The sequence below is a fragment of the Photinus pyralis genome, unplaced genomic scaffold, assembly GCF_008802855.1.
Source record: "Photinus pyralis isolate 1611_PpyrPB1 unplaced genomic scaffold, Ppyr1.3 Ppyr1.4_LG6, whole genome shotgun sequence".
NCBI lineage: Eukaryota > Metazoa > Arthropoda > Insecta > Coleoptera > Lampyridae > Photinus > Photinus pyralis.
In genome coordinates, this window is record NW_022170663.1 from 31,525,820 (window position 1) to 31,538,921 (window position 13,102).

At 32.7% G+C, this 13,102-nt stretch overlaps 2 protein-coding genes across 3 annotated transcripts; one reads left to right on the forward strand and one right to left on the reverse strand.

Annotated features, from left to right (window-relative positions):
- The first annotated feature begins 3,268 nt into the window (after window positions 1-3,268).
- LOC116174832 (magnesium-dependent phosphatase 1-like) lies at window positions 3,269-4,754 on the forward strand. 2 transcript variants are annotated; one of them, XM_031492833.1, is made up of 5 exons: window positions 3,269-3,487; window positions 3,971-4,033; window positions 4,083-4,140; window positions 4,265-4,486; window positions 4,538-4,754. In XM_031492833.1, exons 2-5 carry the CDS (start codon window positions 3,976-3,978, stop codon window positions 4,710-4,712), a joined length of 513 nt encoding a protein of 170 aa, XP_031348693.1. In that variant the 5' UTR covers window positions 3,269-3,487; window positions 3,971-3,975; the 3' UTR covers window positions 4,713-4,754. The 2 variants fall into 2 exon arrangements, with proteins under 2 accessions (XP_031348693.1, XP_031348692.1); XM_031492832.1 differs by having other exon boundaries at window positions 3,282-3,487; window positions 3,680-4,033.
- A 5,337-nt stretch (window positions 4,755-10,091) lies between these two features.
- On the reverse strand, window positions 10,092-12,825 carry LOC116174594 (zinc finger protein 708-like). Its single transcript, XM_031492533.1, has 4 exons — window positions 12,763-12,825; window positions 11,626-12,030; window positions 10,160-11,483; window positions 10,092-10,104 (listed from the first exon to the last, which is right to left on the reverse strand). The coding sequence occupies exons 2-4, from the start codon at window positions 12,026-12,028 to the stop codon at window positions 10,092-10,094; spliced, it is 1,740 nt and encodes a 579-aa protein (XP_031348393.1). The 5' UTR covers window positions 12,029-12,030; window positions 12,763-12,825.
- Window positions 12,826-13,102: the final 277 nt, after the last annotated feature.

The window sequence follows — 13,102 nt, forward strand, 5'->3', positions numbered from 1 at the left end:
ATATTAACGCCGAATATACCCGTAGTATAGCTATACACCTCAGACTATCATAGTCTAAGGAACTTTCCTTCTCTAAGCTATAGACTGTGTAAATACCTTACACCATATAGTACATGGACTGCTAATTGTAACGAAAATATGGTCAAGGACATCGCCTGGGTATGTGAGTTTCAAGGTAAACGAGTCTGTCCGAAGTTGTGCGATTAGACACGATTTGAGACTGTCAACCTATAAATTAACAAACGTCAATTAATTAAGCGCCTAGATATGCCAAAAAAGCAAACCTATCCGTATTTGTGGACGTATAGAAGATAATCAAGAGTATTTAAAGCTTCCCGTACTACGTTGTTACCATAAAAGCTACTCTTTACGCGATCCGAGTGGTGTTCATACGACTTTAGTTTACCCTAGATTCACATACCCACTACAGTGCCCTCTATCGGTGACCACCCATTTTGTATTGAAAGCATAGGGATAATAGCAGTCCATGTACTATATGGTCTAAGGTAAATACGCAGTGTGGTCGCTCCAAGTCCACCATGTTTTTTTCCCAATAATTATTGAGCTGATTGGTTTGTAAGCGAATTGCGCAGTAGATTTTGCTATGGTTATAATAATATTGCAACAATTGTTTCCAGCAAGATGACTTCATCACCTTGGTTTCCAGGTTAATTTCTACCAACAGGGTGTATTTGGTTGAAACAGCTACAAACAGAAAATAACATCACTATATAACCACACCTGTCTCTATAGTCTTTGTAATTTCTCTTGATGGTAAAAACGTCTACGTTTGTCAATTTGAATTATTTAAAATCTTCACATTTCTTTCCAACCGACACATTTTGATAGTTGTAAATTCAGGAGAGCAACTTCTCATCCTACCCAAATTGGAGCTTTTACCCAGTGTTATGAAAGGTACCTACTTTTATTTGAATATCTAGATACAAATACATTTAAAAACGGTATCTATAGATACATTTGCTTCAGTGTATCTAGGGACAGATATACCTACACATACTTATATACATATTTTGTATCTAGATAACATAGTGGAAAAAAGTGTAGAAGGCCCTGGAATTGAGTTTAAGACAAATTTATATCTAATAACTGTTGGATAAAGACGTGTGCACTTATTTCACCGAGACCCACTCGTAAACCCAAATTCCATATTTGTGAGTAGGTACAACATCGTCTTTTGCCATTGGATGAATAGGTAGGAAAAGAAATGCAATTGGATAAATCCGGTAAATAACACTAATATTTTTATTTGTGAATAATGTAAACGTATAATTGTCTTACCATACCTACCACTAGAGATTAGACTTAACTGGATATTTTTTGTGGTTGTTTTATCATACTTACTTTCATTTAACTATAGATAATTGTATTAACTTTTTATATTTGACAAATAATATGTACAAAAAAAATGTCAAATGGCGTTTGCACCGACAAATTTAAGCTGAGCTTAGCCATTGATTATGAATTTATGAGTGTGTATAGCACGAACTTATAAGATAGACTGCTAATGCTGAATTAACAAATGACATCTACATGGGGGCCGCCATGATGTGCACTCACTTGGCGCGAAATTCAAATCAACCAATAAACAAGCATTAACCCAAGATTAACCTCACGTTTTCTAAATAAATTACTGTGACACGTGTCATTTTCCAAGGCTGCAATAGTCTCAAAACTTGAGCACTAGGAAAATTCCCTAGAAAATAACTAAAATGTGCACATCATGGCGGCGCCCATGCTAGGGCCATTTCTTCCTCTATGCAACTGTTTGATCAGCAGTCCATCTTAATTTATAAGTTCGTGGTGTATAGTCAATGGCTTAGCTTAAAATCCATGGCCACCATTGTCACAATAATCGTTGCCATGGATTTTAAGCTACGCTCAAGCTAAGCTCCGCTTAAATTTCTCGGTGCAAACGGCCATAAGTATCTAGGACGCTCAGATACAATGAAAAATGTATCTAGTTACAGATATCGTTACATTTTTTAAGTATCTATAATGTGTAAATTGATACTTAAAAAGTATCTAACTGTATCTAGCGACAAGTATCTACTAATAGGTATGTCACAATATTGTTTTTACCATACACATCATTATGGCTCTTATATTTACAAGGCAAGATCATAGGCGTATACTGGATGCTTAGATCCGAGCGTAGATCATGATCTAAGACTGGTAGTGCGTTTGTATTTTTACTTCCGAAGTGAGATCATTGAATGGTGAGATCACATAGACATATGCTTATTCTCATATGATATGAGTGAGATCGAGGAGAGCAAGTAGTGGCAAAAGTTGTTAATCTGACAAGGATCACCCTGTATACAATATCACATATAATGGCCATAGAGACATATGTCATATGTCTATGACACAGCTTACTTTATGCAGCTGCACAACTCTCTTGGCGGGAGCGGTTTGCGCCGATCTACGCGGCAGCGCTTATGCCCCGCCTCTTGGGGTAAAAGACTGCATTGGCTGTTTGGCGTGCAATTGAGCTCAGTGTTGCCACGTTGGCCATTTTCCCGAATTCAATTCAATTAGGCAAAAAATGTATTAAACACCTAACCCTACTTTCATTGCAATATTACGTAATATTGTACAGCAAATTCTAAACGTTCACATTACAATCAAAGACTATGAGGATAGTCTTTGTTACAATACAGCACAAAAATCACCTACTACGGTACTGTGAAGCTACCGTGTGATGAAAATTCGTTTAATCCGGCCCCGACTTTTACCCCAAGCGCGAGAAAGTGCGCACCATTCCATCTCGCTTGGTTGTAGACCGCCAGATCAAACGCGCCGCTCGAGAGTTGCGGAGCTGGGATAGTACCTAAGTAAGCTGTGTCTATGATCTATGATAATGGCATGGCATGTTACCTTCACAAATCACTTGTTACAAGCATGCAGCGTTACCAGATCTACCGTTTTTGCGGTAGATATACCGTTTTGAGTTTTAAGCTACCGTTCTACCGAAATCAATATAATTTCTACCGCTAAAGATTGCAGTTACACAATACTATTATTTGTACCTCTTCATATCTTTTTAGCAGCATTTGCGCTCAACTGACCTGGAAGCTTATTCTCAATAAATAAAATAAGCATAAAAATTAACTCGGCATTATCATGGAATTAATTTAACATGAATTAACAAAGATTATACCATGATTATACTATGATTGTACGTACATTATCTGTAATCTTAAATGATAAAGTAAATTATTATAAGCAAGCAAATTTAATTAATTTAATGATCAATGCAGGATATAGATTTTTTTAGAGCTAACATACCCCATTTCTCTTAAAACGGTGCTTATAAAAAATCTACCGTCAAATTTTTAAATATACCGCTTGTTACCTTTGTTTTTGAGATGACTTGTGGCAAAGAGTATTATGGTTACTCTTTGCTTGTGGGACAGTGGCGGACCCGGACAGTGGAGATGACATTAACCTAACTTTTATTGTGCAGGTAAGTATGTATGTGTACATCAATTTTATTTTGCATTCGCAATATTCGTATTAAAAATTAAAGGGAAAATATGGACCCTACAATATGGGAAGAATCTTTACTTCTTGCTTTTGAATGACTATTCATACTAATCAATCACCTCCATTGTCCATGATTTTCTTTTAAATCTTTATTCATTGTTTAAATCCCTAGCTCTACTACCTCAACTCCTACATAACCTTGCAATGCATGCTGCAAATTTAACAGTTTGGAATTTTGGATTTCGAGAGCCTTGTGCAAATTTTCACAAGGACTAAGTGGTCACGGAAGAATTTTGCTTATGCAATTACCAGCTTCGAAATATAAAAATATCTACTTAATCTCAAGGACTTAATCTGTGATTAATGATTGAAATGAATCCAGGCGTTAAAATTACCTTATGTACCAATATCGCATACCGTGACATTCATGTCATCTGAAATAATGTCTGCTCCCGATGTGTAGAAACAATGGCTGCATCCACGTCGTCTACAGAAACACGCCCAAAATTGATCGTTTTTGATTTGGGTAAATGAAGAGTGTGATTTGGGTGTGGAGTAACCAATAACTTTTTTAGATTATACCTTGTGGCCATTCTGGGTTGACACACACGTTACTCCACCATTCCGTAAAAGGTAAATGTTGGCCATACACCTGTAGCCATTGAAATATACGCTGTCTATATAATGTAATATTATTATACTAGAGGCTGTTACATCTATTACATCCTATTTTTTCAACTTTGGTATTATCTTACAGTTCATCTGGAAAAATTGTAGATGCTAGAGGAGCGACAATTTCATGTTACAAGGAGGTGCCAAAGGTGTTAAAGAAACTAAACGAAGATGGATATACTCTCGGTGTAGCTTCACGCACCTCTGAAATACAGGGAGCCAATCAGCTTATCAAATTATTCGGATGGAGCAAGTACTTTAAATATAAAGAGATCTATCCTGGAAGTAAAACGGCTCACTTTGCAAGGTATTTTTATACATTGCTATGGATGGGTAATTACAGTGTTTGTTTGTGTAGGTTTAAGAAACAGTTGGAGGTGCCTTATAGCGATATGTTATTTTTTGATGATGAAAGTAGAAATATTAGAGATCTAAAAGAGGTAGGGGTTACTTCAATTCTTGTCAAGGATGGAGTCGACGCAAAGGTTGTTGAGATGGGGATAAGAGAGTACCGCAATGAACACAGTGCTTAAAATAATTTGTATTTATTAAAAAATATATGTACATAAATGTGATTGTTACAATGTGTTGAACTGTATTAATTAATAAAAAAAAAAAAAAGATAATAGGTACTTTACAACTGATGCAATTGGGAGGGTTTTCGAAAGCATTCCATGATAATAATAATAAAGGTCTTTATGGCCTTTTCCTGTTGCACCAGATATAATTATTGCCGACCTGCGTAGCTCAGATGAGTTTACATTAGTAGCTCTAATTTTAGCTACAAAGGTTGAGTTCGAATATTTTATTTAAACTTTTTCTTTTGTAACTTTATGCTTTTAATGGAAACCAAATAAAGACTAAAACATCGGGGCGCCATCAAATCAAACCTAAAGCAGTAGTCACCGGCAATAAGGAATGAAGGCGGATGTAGCACATCGTGAAATATGTTTATTCGAGAATGTTCTAGAAGTGTTTGTTATCTATATAGACGTGAGTGATAAATAATACGTACTCTGTAACTCAGTACATAAATAAATCGGGTATTTAAGTACATATACATATAATATATATATCAAAACGAGCTTTCTAAGGATTTCCAGTGCCAAGATCTTGATGAATGTGCGGTGATGCCAAGATGAAATTACCTAGCTAAAAATTAGAAATATCGAAGCTTCGAAAACATCGATTTCATTTTAACAATATCGATCACTTTACTACAAGTTTTACAATAAGAGACCTGCATTTAACTTTGACAAGAACATGCCTATTTAAATACACCTAACAAGAAAAATTATTGAAGGTAATCCGAATTCGCTGATACTCTGTTGAACCACGGACCATTGGATGGGGGGGGGGGGGCTTTGGTACTTCGAATGTAATAAACAGAGAACTAATTAAAATATTTATTGGTATAGTGCGTTACAAAATAATGTATATGCTTAATTAACACTTGATGACAAATATAAAAGATATATTAAGAAAATAATAACTACAACTGTGAATAGTATGTACATGTATCTAAGAAATAAATAAGAAAAATAATATGGAGTCCTTGCAGTTTGTAAGAGTTCGAAGACTCCCTTATTTTCGAGCTTATCTTAAGGATTATTGAAAAAAAACAAAAATTTTCAAAACTATCTTTCAGCTCTTTAAAACATTTGTATTTCACCATGTAAGTACTACAACATTTGTCCTAAACATTTTTTTTCAATTTATTCTGGAAGAGGGGCCAGCTCGGAAATCAAAATTGAAAAAATGTTTAGGACAAATCTTGTAGTGATTTTGTTTTACTTTCAAAAATTGATGGAGTGGTTTTCAAAAAAACTTTTTTTAATTTTTGATCAATCGCTATTTTGTTATTTAAAAAATATAAAATAATTGCAAATACAAATGTTTTATGGAGCTGAGAAATATTTTTTTAAATGTTTGCTTTTTCAATAGTCCTTAAAATAAGGGAGTTTTTTTTTTCGAAAAATAAAAGAACGCCAATAACTTCGAACGGGAGCACCAAATCAAAAGTTGGAAATATGAACAGTCTTTTGTTTTAAAAAGTTCTAACCGCCATTTTAGGGTGTAACGGCTTTGTATTAACACCCTATATAACCCACTTGACTATATATATATATTTTTTTTTTCAGGAAAAGGCAACGACAACAAAGGTCTTACGCCTAATGTATTCGTGTTAATCGTTACTTCTTATTTATAGCGTTTTAAATAAATTGATATTTTTTTTTTAATTTCAGTGTATATGTATAATGGAATGATTTTAAACGTATTAAATATTCAAATTGCCAAATGCGAGTCCAAATGAGGACCCATTCAGCATACATGCCCTAAGCCATGGCTTGATGAGCTTAGTGAAAAAAAAGACCCTGAAAACTACTCAACTGTTTTTCTAATGTCGCGTAATCGTTAAATTTGTTCTTTCAATGGGAGAAGCTGAGGAGCACCCTGTCATGTGAAGATAACCACTAACATATCCCAAAAAATGTTGCGCAAAGTCCAATCTCATAATTGCAATTACTTAGCACATTTAAAACTTTGGACACTTTTATAAATGTTTTAAACCATGCTGTTTAAGATAGGATTTCTCGAGGGATTTATAGTTCATCTCAAAATTCACAATTAGCACATTTAAAATCTTTATCAAATTTTATGTTTTAAAAGATGTTGTATAAGGTTCCGTTTACGATTTGTCCCATAGTCACAGTCAGAACATTTAAAATCCTCAGAAACTTTATGTGTTACAAGATGTTGTTCCAGGAGGTATTTATAATTTGTCTCATAATCACAATCAGCACATTTAAAATCCTTAGAAACTTTATGTTTTAAAACATGTCGTTTGAAGTTCCGTTCATTATGTGTCCAATAATCACAATCCGTACATTTAAATACCTTAGAAACTGAATGTGTTAAAAGATGTCGTTTGAAGTGCTGTTTATAATTTGTCTCATAATCACAATCAACACATTTAAAATCCTTAGAAACTTTATGTTTTAAAAGATGTTGTTTAAAGTTCCGTTTATTATTTGTGCCATAATCACATTCACTACATTTAAAATCTTGAGAAACTTTATGTATTAAAAGATGTTGTTTAAAAAGACGTTTGTTATTTGTCCCATAATAACAAGTAACACATTTAAAATCCTTGGAAATTTTATGTGTTAAATGATGTTGTGTAAAGTTGCTTTTATCATTGGTTTCATAATCACAATCGGAACATTTATAATCTTTAGAGACTTTATGTTTTAAAACATGTCGTTTAAAGAGGCGTCTATAATTTGTCCCATAATCACAATCGGCACATTTAAAACCTTTAGAAACTTTATGTTTTAAAACGTGTTCTTTGAAGAAGCGTCTATCTTTTGTGCCATAATCACAATCAGCACATTTAAAATCTTTATGTTTTAAAACATGTCGTTTGAAAAGGCGTCCATCTTTTGTCCCATAATCACACTCAGCACATTTAAAATCTTTAGAGACTTTATGTTTTAAAACATGTCGTTTGAAAAGGCGGCTAGCATTTGTCCCATAATCACAATCAGCACATTTAAAATCTTTAGAAACTTTATGTGTTAAAAGATGTCGTTTACGGTTCCGTTTATTATTTGTCCCATAATCACAATCAGCACATTTAAAATCCTGAGAAACTTTATATTTTAAAAAATGTCGTTTAAAGTTCCGTTCATTATGTGTCCAATAATCACAATCCGTACATTTAAAATCTTTAGAAACTTTATGAGTTAAAAGATGTCGTTTGAAGTGCGATTTATAATTAGTCCCATAACCGCAATCAACACATTTAAAAGCCTTAGAAACGTTATGGTTTAAAAGATGTTTTTGAAAGTTCCGTTTATTATTTGTGCCATAATCACATTCAGCACATTTAAAATATTTGGAAACTTTATGTTTTAAAACATGTCCTTTGAAGAGGCGTCTATCTTTTGTCTCGTAATCACAATCAGCACATTTAAAATCTTTGGAAACTTTATGTTTTAAAACATGTCGTTTGAAGAGGCGTCTATCATTTGTCCCATAATCACAATCAGCACATTTAAAATCTTTATCAACTTTATGTTTTAAACTATGCTGTTTAAGAGATGATTTATACCTGGTCTCAAAGTCACAATCAACACATTTAAAATCTTTGTAAACTTTATGTTTTAAAAGATGTTGTTTGAAACTGCATTTATCATTTGTCGCATATTCACAATCACCACATTTAAAATCTTTATCAACTTTATGTTTTAAAAGATGCTGTTTAAGGTTCCGTTTATTATTTGTCCCATAATCACAATCAGCACATTTAAAATCCTCAGAAACTTTATGTGTTAAAAGATGTCGTTCCAGGAGGTGTTTATAATTTGTCTCGTAAGCACAATCAGCACATTTAAAATCCTTAGAAACTTTATGTTTTAAAAAATGTCGTTTAAAGTTCCGTTCATTATGTGTCCAATAATCACAATCCGTACATTTAAATACCTTAGAAACTGTATGAGTTAAAAGATGTCGTTTGAAGTGTGATTTATAATTAGTCTCATAACCACAATCAACACATTTAAAAGCCTTAGAAACGTTATGGTTTAAAATATGTTTTTTAAAGTTCCGTTTATTATTTGTCCCATAATCACAATCAGCACATTTAAAATCTTGAGAAACTTTATGTATTAAAAGATGTTGCTTAAAAAGGTATTTGTTATTTGTCCCATAATAACAAGTAACACATTTAAAATCCTTGGAAATTTTATGTGTTAAAAGATGTTGTTTAAAGGTGCCTTTATAATTGGATTCATAATCACAATCAGCACATTTCAAATCTTTAGAAACTTTATGTTTCAAAACATGTCGTTTGAAGGAGCGTCTATCTTTTGTCCTATAATCACAATCAGCACATTTAAAATCTTTAGAAACTATAGGTTTCAAAACATGTAGTTTGAAGAGGTGTCTATCTTTTGTCCTATAATCACAATCAGCACATTTAAAAGCTTTATGTTTTAAAACGTGTCTTTCGAAGAGGCGTCTATCTTTTGTCTCATAATCACAATCAGCACATTTAAAATATTTGGAAATTTTATGTTTCAAAACATGTTTTTTGAAGAGGTGTCTATTTTTTGTCTCGTAATCACAATCAGCACATTTAAAATTTTTATGTTTTAAAACATGTCGTTTGAAGAGGAGTCTATCTTTTATCCCATAATCAAAATCAGCACATTTAAAATCTTTGGAAACTTTATGTTTTAAAACATGTCGTTTGAAGAGGCGTCTATCTTTTGTCCTATAATCACAATCAGCACATTTAAAATCTTTATAAACTTTATGTTTTAAACTATGCTGTTTAAGAGATAATTTATACTTTGTCTCAAAGTCACAATCAACACATTTAAAATCTTTGTGAACTTTATGTTTTAAAAGATGTTGTTTGAAATTGCATTTGTAATTTGTCGCATATTCACAGTCACCACATTTAAAATCTTTATCAACTTTATGTTTTAAAAGATGCTGTTTAATGTTCCGTTTATTATTTGTCCCATAATCACAATCAGCACATTTAAAATCCTGAGAAACTTTATGTGTTAAAAGATGTTGTTCCAGGAGGTATTTATAATTTGTCTCGTAAGCACAATCAGCACATTTAAAATCCTTAGAAACTTTATGTATTAAAAAATGTCGTTTAAAGTTCCGTTCATTATGTGTCCAATAATCACAATCCGTACATTTAAATACCTTAGAAACTGTATGAGTTAAAAGATGTCGTTTGAAGTGCGATTTATAATTAGTCTCATAACCACAATCAACACATTTAAAAGCCTTAGAAACGTTATGGTTTAAAACATGTTTTTTAAAGTTCCGTTTATTATTTGTCCCATAATCACAATCAGCACATTTAAAATCTTGCGAAACTTTATGTATTAATAGATGTTGCTTAAAAAGGTATTTGTTATTTGTCCCATAATAACAAGTAACACATTTAAAATCCTTGGAAATTTTATGTGTTAAAAGATGTTGTTTAAAGATCCTTTTATAATTGGTTTCATAATCACAATCAGTACATTTAAAATCTTTGGAATCTTTATGTTTTAAAACATGTCCTTTGAAGAGGCGTCTATCTTTTGTCTTGTAATCACAATCAGCACATTTAAAATCTTTATGTTTTAAAACATGCCGTTCAAAGAGGCGTCTGTCTTTTGTCCCATAATCACAATCAGCACATTTAAAATCTTTGGAAACTTTATGTTTTAAACGATGTTGTTTGAAACTGCATTTATCATTTGTCGCATATTCACAATCACCACATTTAAAATCTTTATCAACTTTATGTTTTAAAAGATGCTGTTTAAGGTTCCGTTTATTATTTGTCCCATAATCACAATCAAGACATTTAAAATCCTGAGAAACTTTATGTGTTAAAAGATGTTGTTCCAGGAGGTATTTATAATTTGTCTCGTAATCACAATCAGCACATTTAAAATCCTTAGAAACTTTATGTTTTAATAAATGTCGTTTAAAGTTCCGTTCATTATTTGTCCAATAATCACAATCCGTACATTTAAATACCTTAGAAACTGTATGAGTTAAAAGATGTCGTGTGAAGTGCGGTTTATAATTTGTCGCATATTCACAATCAACACATTTAAAATCTTTATCAACTTTATGTTTTAAAAGATGCTGTTTAAGGTTCCGTTTATAATTTGTCGCATATTCACAATCAGAACATTTAAAATCCTGACAAACTTGATGTATTAAAAGATGTCGTTTAAAAAGTTGATTGTTATTTGTCCCATAATAACAAGTAACACATTTAAAATCCTTTGAAATTTTATGTGTTAAAAGATGTTGTTTAAAGGTGCTTTTATAATGGGTTTCATAATCACAATCAGCACATTTCAAATCTTTACAAACTTTATGTTTCAAAACATGTCGTTTGAAGAGGCGTCTATCTTTTGTCCTATAATCACAATCAGCACATTTAAAAGCTTTATGTTTTAAAACGTGTCTTTCAAAGAGGCGTCTATCTTTTGTCCCATAATCACAATCAGCACATTTAAAAAATTTGGAAACTTTATGTTTCAAAACATGTTTTTTGAAGAGGTGTCTATCTTTTGTCTCGTAATCACAATCAGCACATTTAAAATCCTTAGAAACTTTATGTTTTAATAAATGTCGTTTAAAGTTCCGTTCATTATTTGTCCAATAATCACAATCCGTACATTTAAATACCTTAGAAACTGTATGAGTTAAAAGATGTCGTGTGAAGTGCGGTTTATAATTTGTCACATATTCACAATCAACACATTTAAAATCTTTCTTTAAAGTTCCGTTCATTATTTGTCCAATAATCACAATCCGTACATTTAAATACCTTAGAAACTGTATGAGTTAAAAGATGTCGTGTGAAGTGCGGTTTATAATTTGTCACATATTCACAATCAACACATTTAAAATCTTTCTCAACTTTATGTTTTAAAAGATGCTGTTTAAGATTCCGTTTATAATTTGTCGCATATTCACAATCAGCACATTTAAAATCTTGAGAAACTTTATGTTTTAAAACATGTCGTTTGAAGACGCGTCTATCTTTTGTCCTATAATCACAATCAGCACATTTAAAATCTTTAGACACTGATTTGCACCTAGGTAAAACGTGAAAGTCAGACTGTGACTGTACTTCTTCATTATAAAGAGATTTTGAACTTGGCGTACTAATGGTAATTTCATCCTTTATTGTCACCAAAAGTTTGTTGCTTACTGAAGTATGTCCTTGAAGAAAGGAATGAATTTCTTCTTCTTGTTTTGGTTCAATTTTAATGAGTAGTCTGTCATTATCTCCATCCTCGTCTCCATCCATACCTAACAACAATAACCTTATAAGTAAATGTGTTAAAAATCTATTTTCGTATAAACAATAGAAATCCCAGGGCAACCAGACAAGTAACTTGGACTAATACAAACTTTGTCAAGTTCTTCCAATTATTAACGAGCTCCTAAGCGACTTCGCATGATGTTGGACCTTCTGTTCGTCCATACCTAATCAAACAAAATCTAATGCTCAGTGGAAGTAATACAATATTATCTTTGTTTCGGAATAAACAATGCTATTATAACTCTCGCCAGGAAAGATTGCCGGTCACAGCACACCTTGTGTCGATCTACAATCTATATGTTTTTCTTAAGATGCGAGCGACTTCCGGAATAGGATCGTGCCAATGTTGAACGAAAAGTCTTTTTGTTCAATATTGTCACGATACTATCCAGGAAGTCGCTCACATCTTTAGTCAAACACAGATTGTAGACCGAGATGAAGTGTTCTGGGACCGGCAATCTTTCCTGGCGAGAGGTTTATATACGTTAACGTCGGTGAAATATGTTTATTATAAGCCTGCCTTGCTCTTATGTTTAAACACTTTAATGTAAATGTAGAAGCTATGACATTTGGTAAAAGTAAATGTAAAAATAGGTCAATGCGGGGGTAAATACTTGATAGGTACTTACCTAAAATATTACAAAATCTTTCTCTACATGTTCATTATTGTTCTTTAAATGGCAAGTAAAGATACTAATTAGCTACTCTCAGTCACTGACCTCTTTTTCATTTATAGGGTTTTCCACTTGCTGCCCACAGACCATCAACGGATTGCTGCCCTCTGCCCTCTGACGAACTGAGATCGACTTTTTTACGTTTTAGTGGTCTATGGTTTTAGCGTTTTCCACACACCAAAGATCATACACGTAAATCAGTTCGCATTATATCAGAGCAGAGCAGCGTTATCCACTTGTCCGGTTGCTCCCTGAAATTTCGCTTTAAATTCGCATTTTGTAGACCTGGGGGCCGATTCTAACTGATTTCAACGGTCTAAAAAGAATTTCGACGGCGCCATGACACCAAATTTCTACTCATAAGCCCGTTTGTAACGATCTCTTA

What these genes read in the sequence shown, in the direction of transcription:
- LOC116174594 (XM_031492533.1), bottom strand. Translation starts at nt 12,028, where the DNA reads ATGGATGGAGACGAGGATGGAGATAATGACAGACTACTCATTAAAATT. An exon ending in AAAACATAAAGTTGAGAAAG is followed by an intron (nt 11,484 to 11,625) that starts ATTTTAAATGTG and finishes CTTTAAAGAAAG; the next exon opens with ATTTTAAATGTGTTGATTGT.
- LOC116174832 (XM_031492833.1), top strand. Translation starts at nt 3,976, where the DNA reads ATGGCTGCATCCACGTCGTCTACAGAAACACGCCCAAAATTGATCGTT. An exon ending in ATTGATCGTTTTTGATTTGG is followed by an intron (nt 4,034 to 4,082) that starts GTAAATGAAGAG and finishes TAACTTTTTTAG; the next exon opens with ATTATACCTTGTGGCCATTC. An exon ending in AAAACGGCTCACTTTGCAAG is followed by an intron (nt 4,487 to 4,537) that starts GTATTTTTATAC and finishes TTGTTTGTGTAG; the next exon opens with GTTTAAGAAACAGTTGGAGG.